The sequence below is a fragment of the Sminthopsis crassicaudata genome, chromosome 4, assembly GCF_048593235.1.
Source record: "Sminthopsis crassicaudata isolate SCR6 chromosome 4, ASM4859323v1, whole genome shotgun sequence".
NCBI classification, from domain to species: Eukaryota; Metazoa; Chordata; class Mammalia; order Dasyuromorphia; family Dasyuridae; genus Sminthopsis; species Sminthopsis crassicaudata.
The window spans coordinates 133,260,722-133,286,456 of record NC_133620.1 but is presented as its reverse complement, the minus strand read 5'-3'; the positions used below and the strand labels follow the sequence as shown (position 1 = coordinate 133,286,456).

General features: G+C 34.7%; 1 protein-coding gene across 1 annotated transcript in view; it reads left to right on the top strand.

Annotated features, from left to right (window-relative positions):
• The window catches only part of SYTL3 (synaptotagmin like 3), a 99,089-nt gene that overhangs the window by 11,889 nt on the left and 61,465 nt on the right, over positions 1-25,735 (top strand). Inside the window, exons 2-3 of the mRNA XM_074264679.1 lie at positions 1,097-1,842; positions 6,241-6,459. Coding sequence (XP_074120780.1) covers positions 1,733-1,842; positions 6,241-6,459 — 329 coding nt within the window. The 5' untranslated portion in view covers positions 1,097-1,732. The remainder of the gene's footprint in view (positions 1-1,096; positions 1,843-6,240; positions 6,460-25,735) is intronic.

Below are 25,735 nucleotides of genomic sequence, written 5' to 3'. Positions count from 1 at the left end.
GATGAACAAAGGGATTGAGAGATACTTAGGAAAGAAACTATTTTATCCTTATGCTGCATATTTAATAATGAACTATTGTTGTTCTTAGTCCTATGCCTAATGTATATCTTTCCTCCCCTCCCCTATTAGTGAATTCCTTTAGAGAAGGGACTGCTTTTGCCTTGTATTTTCAGAATCAGCACAGCGTCTGGCCCATAATAGCAACTTAAATGTTAGTCGAATGATTAGGAATACAACATATAAATGGATAATAATTTCCATGGTCATTTGAGAAAGGAGAGAGCACAAAAGAGTCTAATATATTTATTTTGCAGAATAAGCTGTCTGGATTAAATGCTTATTTACAGCAAATGCATCTGATGAAATGAATTAATTAGACCACTTTTGTCCATTGTACTATGAACTAAATGTCTTTTTGGCTCTATTTTAAGTGGAGATAGGAAAGACGGAAGGGGATGTGGGTGAGAAGTTGCTTGAAAAGATAGCAAGCAGAATATGTGCAAAACCTTTTATCTAGTCCCAACAGAAATAAGATAGGCATGATTCATATGACAGCCTGCAAAAACTATGAAAGCCCATGAATAATTAATAGAATTACTGCATGAGGATGGCTCCATGTCTCCTTATGTTTCTGAAAATCTCTATATGATCAAATTCCAGTTGGGGCAACTTTGATTAAAAAAAGGATTTTAGTATCAAATGTTAAATTCAACAAACATTTTTGTTAAGCACTTGCCATGTGCAAAGTTTATTATAGTATTATCTGATATGTTGGTACAATAATTGATTAACTGGCTAAGAATATTTCTTTTCTAATTCTTAATGCCAAAGTTCAGGAAGGCTCATATTTTATACTGATTTCTATACTTAGCTATTAAGGCCCTGGCATACACATGCATAGAATTAAAATTTGAGCAATCTTATGTTCACTAAATATGGGATCATCTATTTAATGCTTATGAAAATTCATAGCACCAAGTCAGAAAAAAAAGCTTCATCTTTGTGTATAATATTTTAGTCTTTGTTTAGTAATGCTTTCATTATTCTAGGTGAAGAAAAATGAGAGAAAAAATGTTTTTTCTTTATTTTCTTACAGGTCTGGAACCAGGCTATAGATTCTTAAAAGTTGGAAGGTCACTTAGAAGTCATCTAGCCCAATATTTCACTCTATGCAGGTCTACTGTCCATATCATCCCCAACAGGGTTAATCTTTAACAGCCATAAGTAAATCAATAAAATATTGCAAGTAAAACAAGCTATTTATAGTGTGTGTATGTGTGTGTGTGTGTGTGTGTGTGTGTGTGTGTGTGTGTGTGTGTGTGTGTGTGTGTTTAAAGAAAATATCCCTTAACTTGCAGATTGCCTTTTGCCTGCCAAAATATCTACCTGGGACCACACCTTGCCTTTGGAACCCATTCTCCAAGGTGGAGATGTTTTTATCTTTGAAGGATGACCAGTGAAAACACCAGAGGGCAAAGAGGTTTGGGAAATAAAGATTTAAACAAACTCTAGATACTTTCCCCTCCCAAAGTGCATGACACATTGGGGGAAAAAAAAGAACAAAAAACAAAGACCGAAACCACAATCACCAATGAAATAAGAGAGGTTAGCTCTTTCAAAAACTCTTAGTCACTATTCTTCACAGGCATTGAAGCCAAAACAACAGGGGGAATTGTTTGGTGGAATGAGGTAGCTAACCAAGTTTGGGATCTGGTAAATAAAGAACAAGAAGATGACCCAAGAAGTCAATCTGAATTCCCTCAAGGAGCTGGAACGTGAGATGGTGCTTCAGGTCTTGTACCGAGATCAGATGGTACAAAAGGTTGAGGAGGAAAGGATAAGGTAAGTTGGCCTCTGAGCATGATGTCATGGTTTTGTTTTCTGTTTTGTGGTGTCACTTTATATTGCATTTTTTTTCTCTTTTGCTTCTCTTAGAGAAACTAGCAAATCAGAGGATTACTTCTTAGTCTCTGAGAAAGCCCATAGGCTGAAGGAATTGGGGTGGAGGTCACCATCCCTGTCCATCTAAAATCAAAAGATGGGCAGGTAGTTAGAGACCTGTCTTTCTCAGTCATTTTTTAGTGACTCATTTGCTCTAACAAATATTGCTTCACCTACTGTGGCTGTCCTTGGATATACAGTATCCAAGGGGCAAGTACTCTAAAGTTAAAGATTTTTCACCCCAGTATTTGGTAGCAGATTTGGGAGTTTGTTGGTTAAAGATGCAAATTTGCTTGAGTGAAAGCTGGAACCCGACACTGACAAGGCTGCCAACTCAAGATGCCATATGTGCCAACAAACAAGCTCTCAGGGAAATACCCAATTTGACAGAGTTCACTTTGTCAGCCCTTATCTCCTTAGTTTTATGACAGTGCATAGCTTATGGATTGGGGGGAGGTAAAACCTTATTCATATCCAGCATTTACCTTTCCACATAACCACCAGACCCCCCCCCCCAGCCCATATAAGAAGAGCTAAAGTAGTTTACATTAGGTTAGACTTGCATTTTCAGTTTTTAGTTTTCTCTTCATTTATAGGGCTCAGAGAAAAATAAGGAGGATTTGATACATTTGGAATTGGAAGGGACTTTAGAGATCATCTAATCTAATCTTCTCGTTTTTCAAAGAAAGCAACTGAGTTCCCAGAGGATTAAATAAGTTGCTCAAAGACACTGAGCTTGTAAGTGAAAGAGGCAGAATATAAACTCAGGGTCTCTGACTCCAGAATCATTGCTCTTCCTTACTTATTTAGAAAATACAACTACAAGTTTAAAGAGCTTTAAATCATGGGAATCATGAAGTCTAAGCTCCTCTTCACTTTTTACTTGGGAAAATGAGGCCTAGAAAGGTATCTAAATAACACTTCTTTGCTGACACCTTTAAATAAGATCCCGAGTTTGCAACTGAATTGGAAGAATTTCGAAAAAGCTGAAGCAGCAAAGAGAAAGGACTGAAAGAATTTGAAGAAATGACCTTTTCCTAAAAATCGATGATCTACTCTTCAAAGAGCTCATTCTGCTTACTTTTTTATCCACTTAACAGAGTAGCAAAGCTTAGGAATGGTCAGTGAAATGTATAAGCAGCCTGGAGACATTACTTAAAATATAAATGGAGACTTTTTTTCATGTTTCTTGCCTCTCTCTTTGCTTTCTAGTAGAAAGGAGATTATTAATCTCCTTGTATATATAAATCTCCTTGATCTATGAACATGTAAATATCTTTGATCTATAATGACAAATTGGAATAGAATTATTACAGAAACTATTTCCATTTCTCTGTCACTATAAGCATATTCCCATTACTTCACAAACACTATCATTTAATAAAATGTTATTATATATTTAAAATTATGTCCACATTTGTGAAGTACTTCAAAGTTACAAAGTGCTTTGTTTACACACGTATGTAAATTATCTAATTGGACCCTCACGTTGGCCCCTAACAGATAGGTTGCACAAATATTATTAGCCCCATTTTGTAGATTTGAAAACTTAGATTATGAGAGATGAAATATCTTACCCAAAACATAACAGCTGCTACATGATGGAACTTGGATTCCAGACTCCTGTCTGTAGATCCTCTGACCTTTCTAGTCATAACTGAATAGATGTGGGTTTTAATGTATGTATGAATACTTATGTATATGCATGCTAGCTTTTCAGACAAACCCAGTATTATGTTGGTACTTTGTGCTTTTCTTAAAGCTTTTGAAAGAGACGTGGTTATTAAAGGGGAAAAAACACAATGAATCCTTTCTTCATCAGATTAAGTGGCAGAAGTTTCAGACTGTCAATACAATGGACAAAAATATGAAGGAAGAAATCTACTTATAATTTTGTTGCAGTATTCTAAGCACTCAGAGAAAGGGGTTCAAATTTTCTGATTATCTGGAAGCATTCTACAGAATCATTTTTATTTCACTTCTTTACTGTTTAAAAAATTTCCAAATGCATTCATAGACTTTTTTGCATCAGCAAGTAGAGTGACTGGAGAAGATCTGGTTTTCTTTTATAGTCATGGAGTGTCAATGGCTTTTTTCTGAGCATTAGTTCTCATTATCTAGTCATATAGATAGCTGTAGGAAGAAAAGAACCCCAGAATCCTAGAATGGTAGGACTAGAAATAATTCTTTTTAAAATATATTTTATTGATATCTTTTATTTTTATATAACCTAATTTTCCAATGTATTCTCCTCCTTTTGCATCCAGAGAACTATCTTTTATAATAGAAAAGAAGAAAAAAAAAGTTCACAAAAACTAACCAGCAAAATCAGAAAATCTGATATATGTGTGATCATACTCATGATCCCCCACTTCTGTGGGGGAGGTACCTTCTCATATCCTTGCATTTGAGGCCAAGCTAAATCACTATAATTTTGTAGCATTCAGTTTTAATTATTTTATTTTTCTTCTTTCCACTTGCCATACATATTTTAATAATCATTGTGTATATTATTTTCCTGATTCTACTTACTTCATTTTGCCATCAATTAGTTTTCCATAAAAATCTTTCTGTCCTCTCTATCACGTTCATTATTATTATTATTATTTACAGTACTTTAATGTTTCACTGATAGACATCTGCTTTGTTTACTGGAAGCAATCTAAGAGATTACCCAGCTCAGTCCCCTTATTATTCAAATATCAAAACTGAGACCCAAAGTGAAGAAGTAACTTGCCTACAAGAAGAATGTTTTCAGTGTTGGAATCCTAGTTCATAATTGGATTTTTTTTTTTTTTAAAGAAATTCCTGACGTAAACTTGATTTTTGTGATTTTTTTTCCTGAGTACCTTAAAGCTTTTATACCTTCCTTAAAGAGAGTGCTTGATACATAGCACTAGATAAAGACTTATTCTCTTTTCCATTCTCTTTATTTATATTTTTTCAAACCTCTAGATCAAGCACAACCCTTTGACAGTATAAGGGATAGCAGTGAGATTGTGGGCTTACCTGAATCTTGTTTTTCTCAACTGTAAAAATGGGATAATACTTGTATTACTTTCCTCATGGGATTTTGGGAAGAAAAATATTGTGAATGCTATATAAATGGAATATTATATAAATAGGAGCTGTTATCATTTGTTCTGGTCTTTTGATTTCATGGATGTTGGGAGGTTCCTTCTACCAATGCAGATCAGCAACTGTTCTTCAACTTAGGGGTGTTAAGAAATTATAAGTAGATTTCTTCCTTCATATTTTTTTTTCATTGTATTGACAGTGTCTGAAACTTCTGCCACTTAATCTGATGAAGAAAGGATTTATTGTATTTTTCCCCCTTTAATAAATGATTTTCTAGGATCTCACAGCCAGTATAGATTTAGAGGTGAAACTTGACCCCAGTTCTTTCTGATTCAGAAGCCAATCTTCTATCATACCATATTGCTTCTTTAGGAACCTAATAAATATTTGATGGAGGGGAAAAGTTTGAGGTATGCTAGGCATGTATTTTGTGTAGCAATAAAACAAATTTCAAACACTTGTCTCAGTTTACTTATTCATAAAATAGAAATAATAATAATTGCACTCTCTACCTTATATTTACATATATACATTATTATGAGAAAAAACATAACTGTAAGTTAAATAGCATTGTAAGCTTTCATTATAAAGAACTTACGAGAATTGTGAATTTGACCTTACTTTGAGATGTAATACAATTATTTTATCTTTTTTTCCCCAGTCTTCCCTTTTTTTTTTCTTTCTCTTTTTGGAGGGAGAGTAGAATTATTATTATTATTATTATATATTATACACATTATAACATGTAGCATATATTATTACATGTGTATAGAATGTAATTATAGACACCCTAAGGTGAAACATATGTTTACATATACACATAATAGGTTACTTTATATAACTATATCATTATATGAACCACAACACATTATAATATGAAAATGTATGTTTTATGTAATATATTATTTAATTATATTATTATATGCATTATAATTTATTATAAGATGTGATATCTTTTAAACATGTGTCACGTATTAGATCATATTATTATATTGTTATATGTAACAGTTATAATATGTAATATGTTAGAACATATAGAATATAATGTATTTGAATATATATAAAATATATAATGCTACAGTATTAAAATATATATAGAACATATGTGCCTTGTTTGGAGAGGATAAGAATGGAACAAAATTACCTTATAGAAATAGATTGAGGGATAGTGTCAGCTTGTACTAAATTATGCTTTTGTCATTTGGTCTCTTGGGTTCCCAGGAAACTGAAATTGCACTTGCAGGATCTTAAATGGAGACCAGCAAAGAACATAAATCAGGAAAACAAAGAGAAGTTCTGTGCACGATGTCAGAAATCTCTGGGTTTGGTGATAAATCGAGGAGGTGTGTGTCAGGGCTGCAGCCATCGAGTATGTTCTGAGTGTCGAGTCTTTCTGAGGAAAACCTACATGTGGAAATGCACTGTCTGCTTTGCTGATGGGTGAGCAATTCAGATTGGCTAATTAAGTTAATTGCAAACTAGTGGTTGTTGCTATGTTTACCAAATCTATTTAACATAAAGTTGGAAGGGGGAGCTAACATAACATAATGGAAAACAAAATCAGCGGTTTCCAAAAGATCTTGTCAGCTTGTCATGATGAGCCATATTTAATAAGAACATGTAAAGTTCCACATTTGGTTCAAAGAAACTCAACTGTACCAGACCTCTGTAGGGGAAACATGAATAGACAAGGGTTCTTAAAATCTCTTGATCTGGGCATTTTAGTGAATCTCAAGGTCAATGTGAGTCACTAATATAATAGAGTGGTCAAAAATGCTCATATGACCTTTAACTGTACTAAGAGAGACAGTGTCCAGAATAAGAAAGGTGATCATCCAGTTACACTCAACCCAGGTAGGACCACATCTGGAGTTCTGTTCTGGGCAGCCGGAGTATGTCCAGAAGAAGGTGACCAGGAATGTGTGCATGAGGACAGAGATTGCATCCTTTTTTTGTACTTCATACTACATTAAGACTTCATGAAAGGGGGGCAGCTAGGTGGCGCAGTGGATAGAGCACCAGCCTTGAATTCAGGAGGACCCAGGTTCAAATCTGGTCTCAGACACTTAACACTTCCTAGCTGTGTGACCCTGGGCAAGTCACTTAACCCCAGCCTCAGAAGGGAAAACAAACAAACAAAAAAGACTTCATGAAAGAATTTGTAGGTCTATAAATGGACTTGTCAGAGATTTTGTAGAAAGTGTTATTGTTCAGGTAAGGTTAGATTTTGGAACACGTTTAATGTTCTTTCTACCTCTGTGATTCTATGATAATGGATAATGGATGAAGAAAATCTAACTTGAAAATAACAGCCATTCATAGCAGTTTTGTTATTGGATCATGATGTGATCCATCTGTAGATCAGCTCCTTCTTCTTTTTCTTTTACTTTGTGCAGTTCTTGTTCTTCTTGATCTTTTAATGACTCTAAAGAGTTGGAAGTTGGGAAAGAACCCCAAGAAGTAGCAGAAAATAAGCCCTTCTTTGCCAAATGTTCTGAACATGTCTGCCATGGGTGGCATTCAAGTTTCCCTGATTTCATTTCTAGCTGTCTAACCATCTAGTTGAATTATGGTCCCAATGCCTGGGAAATGTCCATTAAATAATAGCTAACATTCATACAAAGTTTTAAAATTTGCAAAGTGCCTTATATATGTTATCTCATGTGAACTTCACAACAACTCTATGAGGCAGGTACTATTATTATTCCCTTTTTACAGATGAGAAAACCAAGGCTGAGAGAAGTTAAATAGCTTACCCAAGCACATAGAGTGTGTCCAAGAAAATATCTGAATTCAGGAATTCCTGATTCTAGGTCCAGGACTCTTTCCACTGCATTACTTAGCTGTCTAATGTTGCAATAAAAACTTTTTCAGATGAAAAACACAAATAAAGGGAGAAGGCAAATTAACATTATGTTCATATTAGCATGCATTAGAGCAGAATTTCTTAACTTATTTTATATCATAGACATTTTTGACAATTGGGTCAAGCCTATAAATGGACCCCCTTCTCAAAATAATATCTATAAATGATTGAAGGAAATAAAAAAAAATTCCCTTAGGTAGTTTTGTGGACTTTCCAAAATTAGGGGGGGAGGAGGATTGGAGCATATAAATCTCAAGTTAAGAGAGCCCCTGAATTAGAGGGAACCTGGATATTTTCTTAGGTTCTATCAGGGGAAGAAGAGATCTTTGGAGTTGATTGTGTCATTCTATGACCATCCTATCTAATCCTGGAGAGATTGCTTAATAGATGATAAATTTATTTTGTTCACTTTCACATGGAAGTGTGAAGAAAATATAATCACTATCTTCTTTCCTTGTGGGTAAATCACAGAGCTTATGATTTCTCCTAGACAAGTTCATGGACTCCCTGAAATCTTTTGGGGAGACTCCTTGGGGCACATGGGCCCCAGATTAAGCATTTTTGCATTCAGAAAAAAATTACTTTCTTGAAAGACATTTTTGTCTTTTTCTTTTTTGAAAGACATTTTTGAAGTCTATTGTGCAGATTTTGACATTTCAGCTTCAATATTTCAGAAGCTCTGTGATTTCTGCTATATGAATGAAGACAGAAACTTCATTCTTTTTTATACCTTCATGAGCTCTGTATCCAAAATATATTCATCACCTGGTAATGGAATCTCTCCAGGCCTAGGCAGGCTTGTTGTGGGATGACAGAATTCTCCTGTGTTGCAAAGTCATTCAACCCTTTCCAGCTTGGAAAGATCTGTCAGGGATTTGGCTCCACATTAAGGACCCAGAGTGACATGCAAAATACAATCAGATTTCTGGACAAAATGCAAGTAGAAATCAGAATGTCAGAGCTGGAAGAGGCCCCCAAAATCACCCTATCATAAGCTCATAAGCTTGTAAATTTAGAGAAGATAGGAAACTTAGAGCCCATCTAGTCCATCTCACTTACTTTATTTTTTCCACATTTATTATTATTTTATAAAATTATGAACTTAATAAGCATCAAATCAGAGCATTTGTGTGGACAAAATAGAATAGAAAAAGAACTACACATGAAGCTGAAAATTTCAGCTTATTTATTTCTTTTTGTCTATATAAATTTTTATTGTTGTTTTCTTTTTTATGCTTTATGAGTCTTTTAAAGACTTTTAATTTTTTTTTGAATTAACAAATTTTTTCTCCTTTTCTTTCCTTTCCTATTTAAAAAAAAACCCTTGTGATAAATATGCACAAAAAGTAAAATAAACTTATGCATTCTTCATATACAAATCCATTATTTCTCTTTAAGAGGGTAAATAACTTCATCATCAGCTCTCTAGAATTCTGGTTGCAGTAATCATCATTTTTAAGTCTCTCAAAAATTGTTTGTATTTACTTCACTTGCATCAGTTCCTACAATTCTCCTTAGATTTCTTTGAAACTGCCCTTTCATTTATTATAGCACAACAGTATATCATTACATTCATCTAGAATATTTCTTTTTTATCAGTTGATGGGCATCCTCTTAGCCTTAACATGTTATTTTCAAAATTTATCTGCTCACTTTCCCTTTGTTCTCTTTTAGACATTTGAAAAATGCTTCAATAATTTTCTTTTCTGACTTCGCTTTATTTTGTCAACCCTGTCATCAGCCCTCTCTCCTCTTCCCACTTCCCTTACAAAAATTTGAAAGAATCAAAACCAATGTATTTGCATTTTCAAGCAAACAAAATCTCACATTTTTTGATGTGTAAAAATGTATTTTGAATTCATTACTTCTCTATCAGGAACCAATCCTAACACTTCACAAATGAGGAAACCAAAGAGACAGGGAACAGATATTATTTGCTCAAGATCCTATGGGGTGTAAGAAGAGAAGTAGGGATTTGAATCCAGGCTTTCTGATGTGAAATTCATCACTCTTGTCATAAACTATGATAACTTTGATAGATGAAGAAGCTAAAATGCCAAGCTACTCGCCTAAGGTCACCCAGGTTCTTAGTCTGTGTTAAAGGATGCCCTGAAAATATGGTTTGGGAACACAAAGGCCAATAAAGCCTTATTGCATCTTGTTAAGAGAGGCTATAGGATTGTGATTAGGGTTTAAATGTCAAATCAGAACATTCCTTGAAAGACCTTTCTGCTCTAATGCTTTAATACTATGAGCAGAGAGCTGCTTCCCTGATTACACAAGAGTAATTATGTAGAATGAATGACTGGGTCAGATCCCAAAGGGAGAGTGTTCTTTTCTCAAACTCAAAGAATTGATTAAATTCTTGATAACCTATGGAACAGTAAGGAAAAATACATGCAAAAAAATTGGGAATACTTTGTCTTGAAGTAGTTAGAAAGTTTTAATATCATTTTTGCCTTGTTTTTGTTTTGTTTTTTAAATATGTAGATTTTTTTCCTATTCCCTTTTTGGGGATTATCCATTCAAGGAATACTAAATTCAAAGATGTCCTAAGATCAAAGGTGTATTTAGCTAATAACTATTTTACATTCTGCCAACTAATCAATAGAGTGAGTGCTTCAGTTGGTATGAGTTTTCACGCACAAGGGCATAATCCACTTGCTTTTCAGTATTTTGAACTGTGGTTTGTGTGAAGGTAGAAAATAAGAAAAAGAGCTATTAAAAGAGTCTGGGAAAATAGTTTGTAACCTTAGGATTTAAAAACATTCCCTAAATAAAACAGTCACAGTTCTATGAAGCCCATATGGGAACAAGAATATCAAGGGCATTAATATATTGTGGATAGAGCAGTTGAATTCTAACTTCTAAATCCTCAAGAATTATCTTCATTGACATCATAACACAAATCTACTTAAATTGCTTCTCAGGTGCTTCATACATTTCAGTTATATAGTCAGGAAGGAAAGGTTAAATTGTTTAACTAACTTCTATTGGAACTCTTATCTTCTCTCTTTCCATACTATACCAACTTTATGTGAACTTTAACAGGGAAACTAGGTAATACAGTGGATAGAACATTGCACTTAGAATCAGAAAAACTCATCTGTAGGAATTCAAATTTGATCTCAGTCACTAGCTTTGTGATCCCTGGCAAATTATTTAACCCTGTTTGCCTCAGTTTCCTTATCTGTCAAAGAAGTTGGAGAAGGAAATGGCAAAGCATCTTTGTCAAGGAAACCCCAAATAGGATCACAAAGAATTAGACACCCTGAATAACAACAAATTACTTTTAATAGTTCATGTTTCTATTGCATTTTAAGTGCAAAGCACTTTACCTCCATTATGTCATTTGATCCTTACAATAACCCTAAATGGCAAGTTGTAGTTAATCTTCATTTTACAGATGAGGAATCTAAGACTCTGAGAAGTAGAATAATTTCCTCAGTATCACTCAGATTTGAACTGAGGCCTCTTGACTGCACATCTAGCATTCAAGTCACACTATACCATACTGCCACGCCTCTGCATCTCACATTTCTTGGATTTGGTTAGGTTGGTGCCCTTTTTGCTTTAATAGACACAACAAAGCCTAAACTATCATGGGCAAACAGGGATTTGGCCCAGGGTACAGGATTTGGAATAGGATTGGAAGAAGAAATTAATTTCCTGTCTAGGAGGCATATATTTTTTTTGCCATGGGAAATCTCTATTACTTAAGAACATCTCAATCTCCATTTTTTCCTTTATGTTCCTTAGAAAAGATGACCCAGAATTTGTCCCAAAGGATTCTATGGGGGAGGGTCTCCATGTCCCAGCCCAAATGTACCCAAGATGGCATTGTCCTCTATGCCCTACCCTTAAACTCCACATAAAAAAAAATTACCCTACAGGGTTATTTGTAAAGATCAAATGACATAATGTAGATTAAGTACCTCTCTATCCCAACTCAGCTTTCCCAAGACTTCAACTAGATAAGCATTTTAATAAGTTCAACTAGATAAGCATTTGTTGAAGAAAAAACCATTGTTATGGTAGGTTAAGTCCATGAGAAGGACTTTCATTGAAAAACAACTTGGTCCTTGCTCTGAAGAAATATATATTTCCACTGCATAATGTTTAGAATAGGGTCTGTTTTATCTGGGGTCTGTACACTTGATTTTTTAAAAACATATTTATAGTTTGATAATAAGTTTTAATCTAATTTATTTACCTTATAATCTTAAATATTTTATTTTATGTAAAAAATTATTCAGAAAATAATAGACCTGCCAGAAAGGTCTATGATATAAAAAATTCCCTAGTAACCTTGGTTGTTTAGAAGGATTTAAATATCTTTTTCCATTTCAGATGCCAAAATTTACTTTATCTTTTAAGTTGAATATCATTGACCTTGAAGAGTAGAGTGTCAAATAAGTCTTAGGGATTTATTTTTATTTATTTATTTATTTTTTGCTCCTCAGAGTTGATATGCTGAAATCAAAACTAAATATCTGTGTGAGGCAACCTCCCAGGAAGGCTACCATTTTGAAATCTATATATTTGGGCTTAAATGTCATTAAAGTTTTATCCTCCTAGTATGTGAGATGTGATTTCTAAAACCCTAGCTTCCTTATTTTGAAATAAAATATTTCAAAATACACAAGATAATTGCAATACTAATAGTGAACTTGCAGAGATACTGCTATTGAAGTAGAGATATGTCCATTTCAATTATTTACTCATAGGCCTTTTTATGTCACATGTTTTAATTAAAGCTTTTTATTTTCAAGATATATATACAGGGATAATTTTCAACATTCACCCTTACAAAACCTTGTGTTCTAATTTTTCCCTTTCCCAAGACTGCAGATGATTCAATATATGTCAAACATGTGCAATTCTTCTATACATATTTCTACTGCACAAGAAAAATCAGATCAGAAAATTTTAAAAAATGAGAAAGAAAACAAAATGCAAGCAACAACAACAAAAAGAGTGAAAATACTATGTTGTGATCCACATTCAGTTCCCACAGTCTGTGTCTAGGTGCAGATGCCTTTCTTCATCACAAGACCATTGGAACTGACCTGAATCATCTCCTTGTTGATGAGAGCCATGTTCATCAGAATTGATCATCATATAATCTTTTTGTTAATAGGCCTTTTAAAAAAAAACACTTGACCAACTATTTCTATTATAGGATGATATAACTAAGCAGGAAGCTGTATGATTATCTCATTCATTCTCTTCATTTTAATGAAAAGGAAATTTGTCTCTAATAAGCTTTGCATACTTTTGCTGAAAGAATTTTAAAAAATCACTGAGGGTTAAAGTTAAAACCTTTAAAAATTTTGTAATATTTAATATGTGCTGCTGCCTAATATTAATATGCTCCTAATTGTGGCTGGCAAAAAGGCTCCTGGTGAGTCCCACCATCATCTCTTTCTTTTAACTCTGTGTCGCTTTATTTTCTGGGCCATTTACTTTCAGAACAGGGGCCCTGATGTTGGCTGTAGAATGAGGAGAAACATATGAAAAGGGTAGGATTTAAAAAATCATAACTTTAAAATTGCTGAAGAATAGCAAACTTAGACTCAGTATACAAATTTTAATCACAAAACAGAAGCAGAAATTAGAGAAAATGCCAAAGAAGGAGAAGGCATATTGTCTGCCCTCAAGAAGTACACAACCTATTTGGGAAGAGAAAATTAATAGACAGGAAAAATCAGATATTAGTGAAGTGCTGAGCTATGAAATGTTGACTGGGAGGGCACCAAAAATTCAGAAAAAGTAAGGAACAGTGTTGATTTCAATAACTGGAAAAGGCTTTATAGAGGAGGAACTCAAGTTCATCCTGGAAGGGTAGACAAGATCCAAATTTATCAAGCTAGGAGGTAGGTTGGTATGAAGAGTGACATTTTGGGTTAGAGAAAGAGCGTTGGTTAAGGCATACTATAGAAGTGATCTTGGAGTATGGAGAGGACCTGAGTAGAATTGTTTGCCAAGGACAAAGATTGTAATCTGGGAAGGAGTGGGATATATATAAGTTTAGATAGATACTGGGGGCAGGGAGAGCAGAAGGAAATAGGTCATGGAGAGTCTTGAAAACTAAGTGGAAGTTTTTGGACTCTAGGCAATTGGAAACTGTTGTGTGTTTTTAAGCAGGGAAATGACATGGTAAAAACAGTTGATGTTAGGATAACTAAATGGATTAGTCCAATTAGCTATTGTCAATATTAGTTCAGAGTGTAGGTCAAATTTAGAGATGCTAACTTAGTAGTTTACTGAATAGAAGTAGTAGAAGTAGTGTGACATTCCAGGCTGGACTGGGAGTCAGAGAGAACCGAATTAGAATTTTGTGCAGATCCTTGCCAGTTGTGTGACATTTGGCAAGTCAATCTCTTTGAGCCTCAGTTCAAAATAGGAATAATAATAGTGCCTCTCTATCACCTATGTTGGGAGGGTCAATTGAGTTAACATATCTGAAATGCTTTGCCAACTTTATTGCACTATATAAATGCTAGCCATAATGATGAGGAAGAAGACGATGATAAACTTTGGGAGTGGTTAAATTCTCTGAACAAGGGAGAATATTGAAGGAACAAAGGGCAGAGAGCAAAGACTTGGCACATAGCTATGAAAAGGGGAGATTAGAAAAGTAAGCAAAGGAGGATGAAAAAGAGATCTAAAAATGCAAAAGAACCAGGAAAGTGTCACAGAGACAAAGGGAGGAGACAGTTTCAGGAAGGAAGGGTCAATAGCTACAGAGAGGATGGGGAGAATATATTCAATCTGTACCAGTTGAATTAATTCATTTCAAAAAACACACATTAAGTTACTATGATATAGACAAAGAATATCTTAGGAATTATAAATGACAAAGTAACTGGTTCCTATTTCCACAAATCTTCCATTCTAATGAAGGGGAATCATGTGCTCAGAAAAGTAAATATATATAATGTGCATATGTCAAACACAGAGTCATTGCTTAGAACAGGAGGCAGCTAGTAACTGTAGGTATCCAGAAGGCTTCAAGTAGCAGATGGCACTATTGAGCCATGAAGGAATTGAGAGATTCCAAGAGGGAAGGAAGGAAAGAGATTTTTGGCATGGGGAACAGCTTGTAACATCACATATGGGCAACAACAAATCGGACATGTTAGCTGAAATATAGTAAGCCTGAGGGGAAGTAGTATGATGCCAATCTGAAAAGGAGTAAATTAAGTAGTTAGTTGATTTAAGAGAAAAAGCCACTGAATTCCACCAGGAAAATCATTGGTGACCTTTGGGAGATCAATTTTAGTATTCAAAAGCAGATATCTCCAATTACTGGAGATTAAAATGGGTAATTGACTATGCACATTTTTTACTGGGAAATTTGTTTTTCTTTTCATCCCTCTCACTCACTCACTCCCACTCATAGAGGGAAGTAGGAAGAAGAGCAAATAAATTCTTATTCATTAACTTTAGAATGATGGAATTGGATAGATGGGGATTGGAGTCAACAGAAGTTGGATCAACACAAAAAGTTTGGGAGTGAAAAACTGATGGCTGGTTTCTGAAATTTGCTTTTCTGTCCTGGTTCAAAATAGATTGCATTTAAGACCCCAGATACCTGAAAGTTTTCTTTTTAATTTTGCGTCCCTCTGATATTTATCAGAAATGCTATTGGTAAAGCTATCCAAATAAAGGAATTCTAATAAATGGTGAAACTTAGCACAAAATTTTTGACCCTTTGTCGCATTAATAAAAAATTTCATATAGCAGAGGGAAGGGGAGTAGGGTAGGACAAAGCAGAATAAAACCTCTGCTAATTGTTATTGATGGTAAATACAGAATGGAAATGAGGAGAGAAAGTGGGGGGAGAGGGAGAAAAAGGAAAAGAAGGAAAGGAAATTGGAATTTTTAAAAGTAGTGTTGTATATAGGCCAGATCATCAGAGGATGGGCCTGGATTTCTAAGAAGATTAATCAATTCCAAAACCGAGCAGAGAATTTAGGTCTTTTCTGAGTCTGATTTGGGATGACTTCAGTGGTTTCAAACTAGAGAAAATTCCTTTAACATTTCTAAAAGCAGAGTAGAAGCAAACTTTCAGGTTAATCCCTTAAGTGAATTGATCTACTGTTTTTTGAGATTGAGGGTTAACCACTCAAATTATTACAAACATTTATTAAGTCCCTGTTGTGTGACCAGCACTGTATTTGATATTGATGATACAAATGATTCCAAAAAATGAAATAATTCCTATCCTCAAGAAGCAGAGCTGCATTTTCTGGCACTGAGCCACAACTGTACTGATTTTAGTCAGTGGAGTCGGATATTTGGGTTCAAGAAACTACTTTGGTGGTATAGATACAGAGGTACATTGTAAAATTTGATTCTCTGCCTTTATTTTTGAATCTTCCAAGCAGACCCTTCAAATTTTTCTCTTATGTCATATTTCCTTGCAAACAAAATATATCTTCACAATGAAAAATATGTGGTTCTTATATATATTTCAAAAGACCATTTTTTTGGAGTTTCTTTCTTTATTTTTTATTATGGCTTTTTATTTATCAGATATATGTATGGGTAATTTTACAACATTGACAATTGCCAAACTTTTTGTTCTAATTTTTCCCCTCCTTCCCCCCTCCCCAAATGGCAGGTTGACTAATACATGTTAAATATGTTAGAGTATAAATTAAATGAAATATATGTATACATGTCCAAACAGTTGTTTTGCTGTACAGAAAGAATCGGACTTTGAAATAGTGTACAATTAGTCTGTGAAGGAAATAAAAAATGCAGGCAGACAAAATTAGAGGGATTGGGAATTCTATATAGTGGTTCATAGTCATCTCCCAGAGTTCTTTCACTGGGTGGAGCTGGTTCAGTTCATTACTGCTCTACTGGAACTGATTTGGTTTATCTCATTGTTGGAGAGGGCCACGTCCATCAAAATTGATCATCATATAGTATTGTTGTTGAAATATACAACGATCTCCTGGTCCTGCTCATTTCACTCAGCATCAGTTCATGTAAGTCTCTTCAGGCCTTTCTGAAATCATCCTGCTGGTCATTTCTTACAGAACAATAATATTCCATTACATTCATATACCACAATTTATTCAGCCATTCTCCAACTGATGGGCATCTATTCAATTTCTAGTTTCTTGCCACTACAAAAAAGGGCTCCCACAAACATTTTTGGTCCCTTTCAGAGGGTTCTCTTCTTTAGCCTTTGGCAGATGTCACCTTCTCCCCTAGCTCTTATTTCCCCATATAATGAAATGCAATCCCTGACCATGTTGACTTAAAGAGATGCAGGGGGTTGAAGGTGGGAAGAAATAGTTATTTTAGAAATTTCTTGCTAAGGAGAGACTTTTCAAAAGCCTCCCTGCTGACAAAAGGCAGTCACTAAAAGAATTATGTCTTCACAAAAGATATAACTGGGCAAAACTGTATCTTTGGTGTCAGGGATACAGTAATGGAAGACTGTTGTCAAGTTTACTGCAGAATATTCTCTCATCAGCTTGAGAAAAATAACTTCTTTATCTTCATCTTAATTCTCTAGCTCCAGTCATAGTTACCAGGTTTTAATCACAATAATCAGTTATTTCCCCCTACAAACTATTGATATCATATTAAAGAATCTGGGTGTGGAGAGAAACTTAGCTAATTTCGTTACAAGGAAATCAACTTAGATATGAGATAATTTAGTAGAAAAGTTCTCCAATATATGTATGCATAAAAATTATTGCAGTTGCTGATTGTTGATCTTATTGCAAATTAGTATATGCTTCTACATGTGCGGTATAAAGAGGCATGTGGCTTCATTTGACAGTGTTCTATCATGTTGAAAAGCATTTGGTGTTTAAATCATATTAATGAGACAGATCAGCTGGTGTTCAGAGCTTCCTAACTGCTAAAATATTGTCAAAGAGCAAACCCATAGGTGGGATGCATAATATTATTTCAGGCTTTTAAATAATGTTAGCTCTGCATACCAGATTCCTTATTCTTGTCCAGTAAATGATGGGAATATATTATGGAACTGTAGGGATGAAGTGCTGACTCTTCCTGCTGTGCAAAACAGGGAGGTAGTGTTTTAAGCACTTGCCAACAGCAGTAATTTCCAATGTAAAATAAAACTATTACTCTAGCGAACACTTTGAGTTCAGTGTTTGACAATGATGATACTCTGGAATTCCTGTTTCTGCTAGGGACTTTCATTCATTTTGTTAGAAAATATTTGTTAAATAAAATTTAAAAAGTAATTTCCAGCTTTTATTCTTTATAATACCCTAGAGCCATAACTAAGGCTAGAAAACTGGAGTTTTGCCTTAGAGCATTAAAATTTAGAGGGTGTTTAAGTACTTGCACTTCTTCAACTGGTAGAAACAGATGAATTTAGCATTAGTTGGAAAGGCTAAGTTAATAAAGTTGGAAATCACTAGCACAATTGGCATGGAGTAGATACTTAAGAAATATTTGTTGATTATTATGCTATCTTCTTTTTTCCACTTTCCCCAGTGAAGTTTTGGTCCTTTTGGGGCCTATTTTGTTCCTTTACTTTGGTGATAATCTCTTCAGCAACTTCATGGTCTTGCCCCATGAGACCTTATATCCCTTGTCACCTCTCCCCACCCCAACTGGACTTGCTTTTAAATTTTATTTTTAGGGTGTTTCTTCCCATACCCTGGTTCCCCCTGAACATCAGGGTTGCTAGTCATGTCTCTGAAATATCCATAAGATAATTATCTACTTTAAAAAATGATTTCTGAGGTAACTGAGCAAGAAATACACTGTATATGAGGGGAGGAAGTATATAAAATAAACTCAAGAAATACCCGAATGATGGAAAAAATTTTTATTTCTCATCTAAAGTCATCCAGTGATAAATCAAGATTAAAAAGAAACTAACCTCATCCATATCTCTAACTGTTCTGCTCATTATTTTCTACACAAATTTAATCCATAAATATCAAGTGGAAATGAATTAATTTGTAGAATGACAAAATCTCAAAGTTGGGACTACTGAGGTCTTTTCAGAGGTTCTAGGTTCATCTCACTGCTTTTTTATTGGAAGTCCTTGTTTATTAAAAGAAATGACTTCATGGAACAAAGATCATTTTTAAAGATTGTTCTGAAAAAGGTTTTTCCTACATATGGATTAAAATCATATTGACAAGGGAAGCCCCGAAACTCTCTCTAAAGCTCCTTGAAAGAGAGATTCTCCTTGAACCTTGCCTCTATGATACCCGCCCCAGGGAACCAAGATAAAGTATGACAACTTAGGGCTCAGTCCTTGCAGAGGAGCTAACGTGCCAAGGAACCTCTTCCTGACATAGTACAGCCTCTGTCTGCTGAAATTATACTCTTTTTCAGCATTATCCTCTCTTTATCTTTCTTGTCTATTTCCTTAGCAAGATTGTATACTTCTTTGTTGGGATTTCTCTACTAGAAACTTTATATCTCTCTGCCAGGACCTTGCCACTAAGGAATTCAGTCTTTCTATTCATGCATAGCAAAAGCTGATTTCCCAATGCTTTTTACCAGTCCAGCTTTTCGGGTTCCTAAATTTTTTTATGAAGGACCTCTGTGCCGCCAGAAGGGGGTTCCCACAACTCCCTACCTTATGCCAAATCCTAAGGGGATTTAGTGGAGCCAAACCTCTTCATTTGGTTCCCTGAACCCGGAACCTGCCACTAATCTCATCATTTAACTCCCTGAGTACTAGGAACCCTAATCTCATCATTTGGTTCCCTAACTGGGAACCAGGAAATCTAGATCTCATCAGTATGACTGACAGATATAACTAGGGAGATATTAAATGGTAGAGTAAATACAAATATGCTTGCCTAACTTGTTCTCTTGTATTGGAAAAAATGTTCTTTACAAGGTGACATTGTGTAATTTAATTGCAGGTGCTGCAGGTGGACAATTATCTTGGCCCAGGATTAAAAATTAGATTAAATTGGATTGTATTGGAGAAAAGATATAGTATTTTTAATGATTCCCTGCTTCATGCTACAAAAGCCCAACAATTTAAGCTTCAAGTTCTCCTAGTGATGTTAAGTGGCAATGAATCTTAGGAGAGCTCTCTTCGAAATATTTCAAATGCAGGTGACCCAAAGAGCAATGGAGACATGGTGGGTGCAAGGAGGTTGGAACATTTATTCAATAGTGGCTTATGCACGAGTAATCTCATTAAAAAGATATTATTAAAGATATGTGTATATATGTATATATATATATATATATATATATATATATATATATATATATATATATATATATATATATATATATATATATATCTAGAGAGAGGCAGGTTAGTCAAGTAGAATGAAGGTAGGATACCAGATGGATGGCCTAAATGCAGTACTGATACTCTCCCAAATACAATGTGTCCCAAAAATCTTTGTACAGTAAGTAAGACTTTTTAAATACTACTACTATTCAGCCATTTTTCAGTCATGTCTGACCCTGCAATGTCATTTGGGATTTTTTTGGCAGAGATACTAGAGTGTTTTGCCATTTCCTTCTCCAGCTCATTTTACAGAAGAGGAAGTAAAGCAAAAAGGATTAAATGAATTGCCCAGGATTACATAACTAGTAAATATCTGAGGCCATATTTGAACTCACAAAGATAAATCTTCTTGACTCCAGGCCCAGCACTTTATTCAGTGCATCACCTAGATACTCCAAGACTTTCAGGATTTTTCAAGAATATTTTAAATATTTACATTTAAATATTTAAAGTATTTAAAGATTCAGAGGAAGGTTATTAATAAAGTGGGTGGCTCCTCTATAGAGGATTTTTTTCTTCCTACCCCTACTCCCACCCCTTATATTTCCCATGATACTCATGTCTTTATGAGGATAAATAAGTGGTATTTATCAGGTATCTATCTTGTTTGTACAGTAATTTATAGCATGCTAATAATAGAAATAAGTTCAATTAGAGCTGCTAAAAATGAAATGGCTGACTCTGGAGGAAGCAGTTTTTCTCTTTTTCTGGATGCCTTCAGGCAGAGGCTAAATGACCTTTTGTTGGCAATATAGTAGAAGGGTTTCTCGAACAGATTTAGATGGGACTAAACAGTGCATAAGAAGTCCCTTTCAATTCCTTAGTCCTCTAATTCTTGGGCCTTGGACAGAGCACTTAGCTTTGCTCTTCCATAGCCATAGACCACATCCCTATTCTTTGTCATCCTTTTGTCTCATGGATGTAAACTGTTAGTCACAAGGATGAGCAGATGAAAGATGCTGAATGGATCAGCTTTGAGTCCATCACCACTATTTAAAAAAAATAATAACTCAAAAGTATATATATAAAGGATTTTGATTCAGAGCCAAAGTGCTACGTCTGAATATGAAAGTCAGTACATCCATCAGGTAGAAGTTTTCTCAGTCCAGTACACAGATCTTATTCTCAGTTTGATGAAACATGTCATGTTTATTAGGATGAAAGAGACATTCTTAATATAAAAAGGGGAACTTCAAATGAGAATGTATTTGCTGCACCATTAATCTCTGTTACACTTTCTTGACATAGTTCCTTCCTTTAAGTGCTAGAAAGAAAAATTCTGAGGACTCATGGATTCATAAGTCTTTATTACTATATTAGCTTGGATCACAAAGTCAAGTTTCTTTCTTGTTGGAAGCAGTGTCTATAAATCAATCAAATACTTATTAAGCATCTACTATATCCCAGATATTACGATAAATTCTTACATGTGTACAAAGAAAAAAGAAACAGACTATCCTCGAGAAAGACATTCTAATCAGGACATGAGTAAATAAATACAGACCAATCAGTGAAAGGTAATTTTGGAGGTGAGGGCAAAAAGCTGATAGCAAGGAGGGAATCAAGAAAGGATTCACAAGAGTAGTCACTTCAGGGCTGAATTTTGAAGGAAATTAGGGTATGAGAAGCAAGAGTGAAAGAGGCGTGCATTCCAAGGGGACAGACCTGATAGAAGCATAGTTGGGATGCAGAATATGATATGATTTGAGGATAAACAAGAAGATGAGTTTCACAGAACCATGCATTAATGTACAAAAAAAGTTAGAAAGACTTTAGAACCAGGTTGTGAAAGACTTTCAATGCCAAACACAATAATTATTTTATTCTAGAAGTAAATAGAGTTTATTGAGGATGGGAGTGACAAGGGCAGACTTATGTTCTCTTAATATAATTTTAATGACCAACAAATAGAGGATAGATTGGAGAGGAAAGAAACCCATTGGGAATCTGAGTGAGAAGTGACAAAGGACTGAAGGAAGGCAATGGCTTTTGTAGAGAAAAGGGGACAGATGTCAGTGGGGTGGAATCTGAGGCTGAACAATAGTGACTAGAGTGTTTGACCCCCTGCATGCTACAGATCAGAGCTGAGCCAATTCCTTTTCCCAATCTTATACTTCTTTGCTCCAGGCTGCAGGGACCATCTTATAAATATAGTGTGAAGCTTATAAATGCTTGATGAGTATTTCCCAAAGATCCTTTAGTCAGCAATGAAAATCGTCACCAGCCAACTGATGCATAATACACTCTGACAGTTTGTGCCAGATGAATAGAAAGGAAGGAGTATGTGTGTGTGTGTTTGTAATGTTAGTGTGACTCTGTGGTAGGCAGACTGGCTGATGAAAACTGGAAAATTATTATCAGTTACTTAATATTAACATTAACAGCCTTTGTTCAGGTATTAACCTCTCTCTCACATGACATATATTATGTACATAATATAATATAAGCATTATATCTATCTATTAAATATGATGTATATATATAATATATTTATATATACATATATGTTCTCAAAGTAGCATGTTATATATATATATCCTAGTGTCTTAAACTATGGGTTGCAATCCCCTAGAGGGTCTTGTAAATGTGTATGGGGCCCACAAAATTATGATTTATTATTAGTAATTATTTGATTTGTATACCTCTCGGGCAAAAAGGGGTCACAAATAGAAAAAAATTTAAGAAGCCTTGAATCTATACAACACACACACACACACACACACACACACACACACACACACACAGAATTTAAGTATATCCGATATAACTATATACACATACACATATATATATAATGTGTAGATATACCTGTGTGTATATATATATACACACACACATATATATCTCCATGCACAGATATATCTACATATTATATGTGTATATACATATATATACACACACATATACATATACATACATGGATACATGGAATATAGGCTTATGCATATGTGTGTATATATATATGTATATGTATATATATATATATATATATACATACATACATACACATAGAGAGATTTACCTACACATTACATATGTGTATACACACATACGGAATATAGGAATGCAAATAGCTGTACACACATATTGACATATTAAATACACACACAAACATGTGTGTATACATGCTCGCACATTTATATATTTACATACACAAAAACATATACGGTGATATTTGTGTATTAGCATCATCCCTCCCAGTAATCTCATACAGTTACCAGTTGTTATCAATGCCTGCTCACAACGTCTTACAGCTCTCATTCCTTTTCTATTTCCCCTGATATCACCCTAGCACAGGCATTTTCATGCCAATTTTATGGTCAATTTTAATAGGCAACCCACACATTTTCCATTGTGTTTTCTTTTCCCCCATCAATCCATCCAGTTCTAATCACTTCACTCCCCTCTACAAAAACTCTCAGTGGCTAGGATAAAAACCTTAGTTCAAATTTGACCTAATTAGCTATTTTAATTTTTATTTTACCTGACTTTTCTTGGACTCAGTTCCCTTATTTGTAAAATATTTGTCATAATAACAACTACATCCCAGGATTATTGTGAAAATCAAATGAGATAATATTTGAAAAGTATTTTGGAAATTTTAAAGAGCTATGTAAATATTTGCTGCTGTTGCTGCTGCTGCTAGTAAACTGTTATTTAAACATTCCTTCTTCCATTTTACACTTGCAAAATTGATTTTATTTTACATATATCCTTATTGAAATGCTAAATTTAATCTCATTAAACTTTTCCTAAAAATTTCCAAATCCTGATCCATTTGTTAACCATACCTTCCATTTCCCATCTGAAAATTTTATAAGCATGCCATTGTTACCCTGAGGCACCTGATGGCTCAGTGAATAGATTACTTACTGTGCCTTAAATTAGGAAGACCAGAATACAAATGCAGCCTCAGACACTTACTAGCTGTATGACCCTGGGCAAGGCAATCCCCATTTCTGTGACTCCAAATCCAAAGCTCTTTTTATATTACTATACTGACATTAAAAAATATTGCCACTGCACCAAACTCAGAACCTTCATACCTTTGGTTCCCAGGGAGGGTTGACTTAAATTTAAAGTATATTCCCCAACAAGTGTACTTTTGGCTATGGTGTAGCTAATGGACAAATGACTCCTTTGCTCAGTTGTATCAGATGGTTAATGACAACTCTTTTTGGTCTAGAAATATAGCCACCATTGAATCCACCTAATGACTACTCTGTATGTCTAGTTTGTCCATAAGAATAATATGACGGGCTTTGTCAAACACTTGCTAAAAATCTAGACAAACTATATCTTTAGAATGGAATACTTGTCTACCAGGCTAGTAATCTTGTGTAAAGTCTGCCATGACCTGTTCATCCTCTTGACCAGGGATATCAAATTCAAATAGAAATGAAGTGACTAATCTATATATAAGGATCTCTGTGGGCCACCTATTGATTAAGTTTTAAAATATAATATTATCTGTGTTTTTAATTTTTAAATTGTTTTTTATTTTTAATTGTATTTTTAATTGTTTTATTATTTCCCTATTGCAATTTACTCTGGTTCTGGCCACACTAGGGAATAATGCATCGGATGTTTGATACTTCTGTTCTAGATTCCTAAATTCTGGAATTTCCCTAGGAATTAAAGCCAAGTTTATGGGCACAGATTCCATGTTTTCCCCTTTTAAAAAGCTGCAATAACCTTTGTTCTTCTCTATTCCTGTGGCCCTTCTAGTTCTCCATAATCTTTCCAAGATCACTAAAAGTGGCTCAATACTCCCTCTCACCTGCCACCTTTATTCCTTATCTTAGGATGCATCCTAATGGCCTGGGCACTTGAATTCATTACAGGGTACTAGATGTTCTCTGGGTAGAAGAATTCTCTCTTATCTCAAGTATCAACTTTCTTTTTTAGCTATTGTTGTCCTTTTCCTTTCAAGCTAAATAACCGTCTCCTTGGCAGAGGAAACAAAAGCCAAAAAAAAAAAAAAAAAAAAAAAATGGGCAGCTCTACCTTTGTATGCATTATTGCTTATTATTTTCTCATCCACCTTTATTAGTGATGCTATCTCTTCTTTAATACTCAATATAGCTAAAAGAAAAAAAAGTACAAAAAAATTAAGAATATTTTGTTAACCTTACCGTTTCTTGTTAGCTTTGGAACTGAGGCATTAGTAACACTATCCCCACTGGGATTTTTGGCATTTTTATTTTCATCCTCTGTTACTTAATCCTTGTGCCCACATTCTGTTCATCTTCGTTCTCTTCTTTTCTTTCTCTCTCTTTCTTCCTTCCTTCCTTCCTTCCCTCCTTCTTCCTTCCTTCCTTCCCTCCCTTCTTTCCTCCGTCCTTCCTCTTCCTTCACTCCTTCCTTCCCTTCCTTCCTTCCTTCCTTCCTTCTTCCTTCCTTCCTTCCCTTCCTTCCTCTCCTTCCTTCCTTCCATTCTTCTTTCTTCTCTCTCTCTCTCCTTCTTCTTTCTTTCTTTTCTCTTCTTCTTTCTTTCTTTCTTTCTTTCTTTCTTTCTTTCCTTTCTTTCTTTCTTTCTTTCTTTCTGTTCTTTCTTTCTTCCTTCCTTCTTC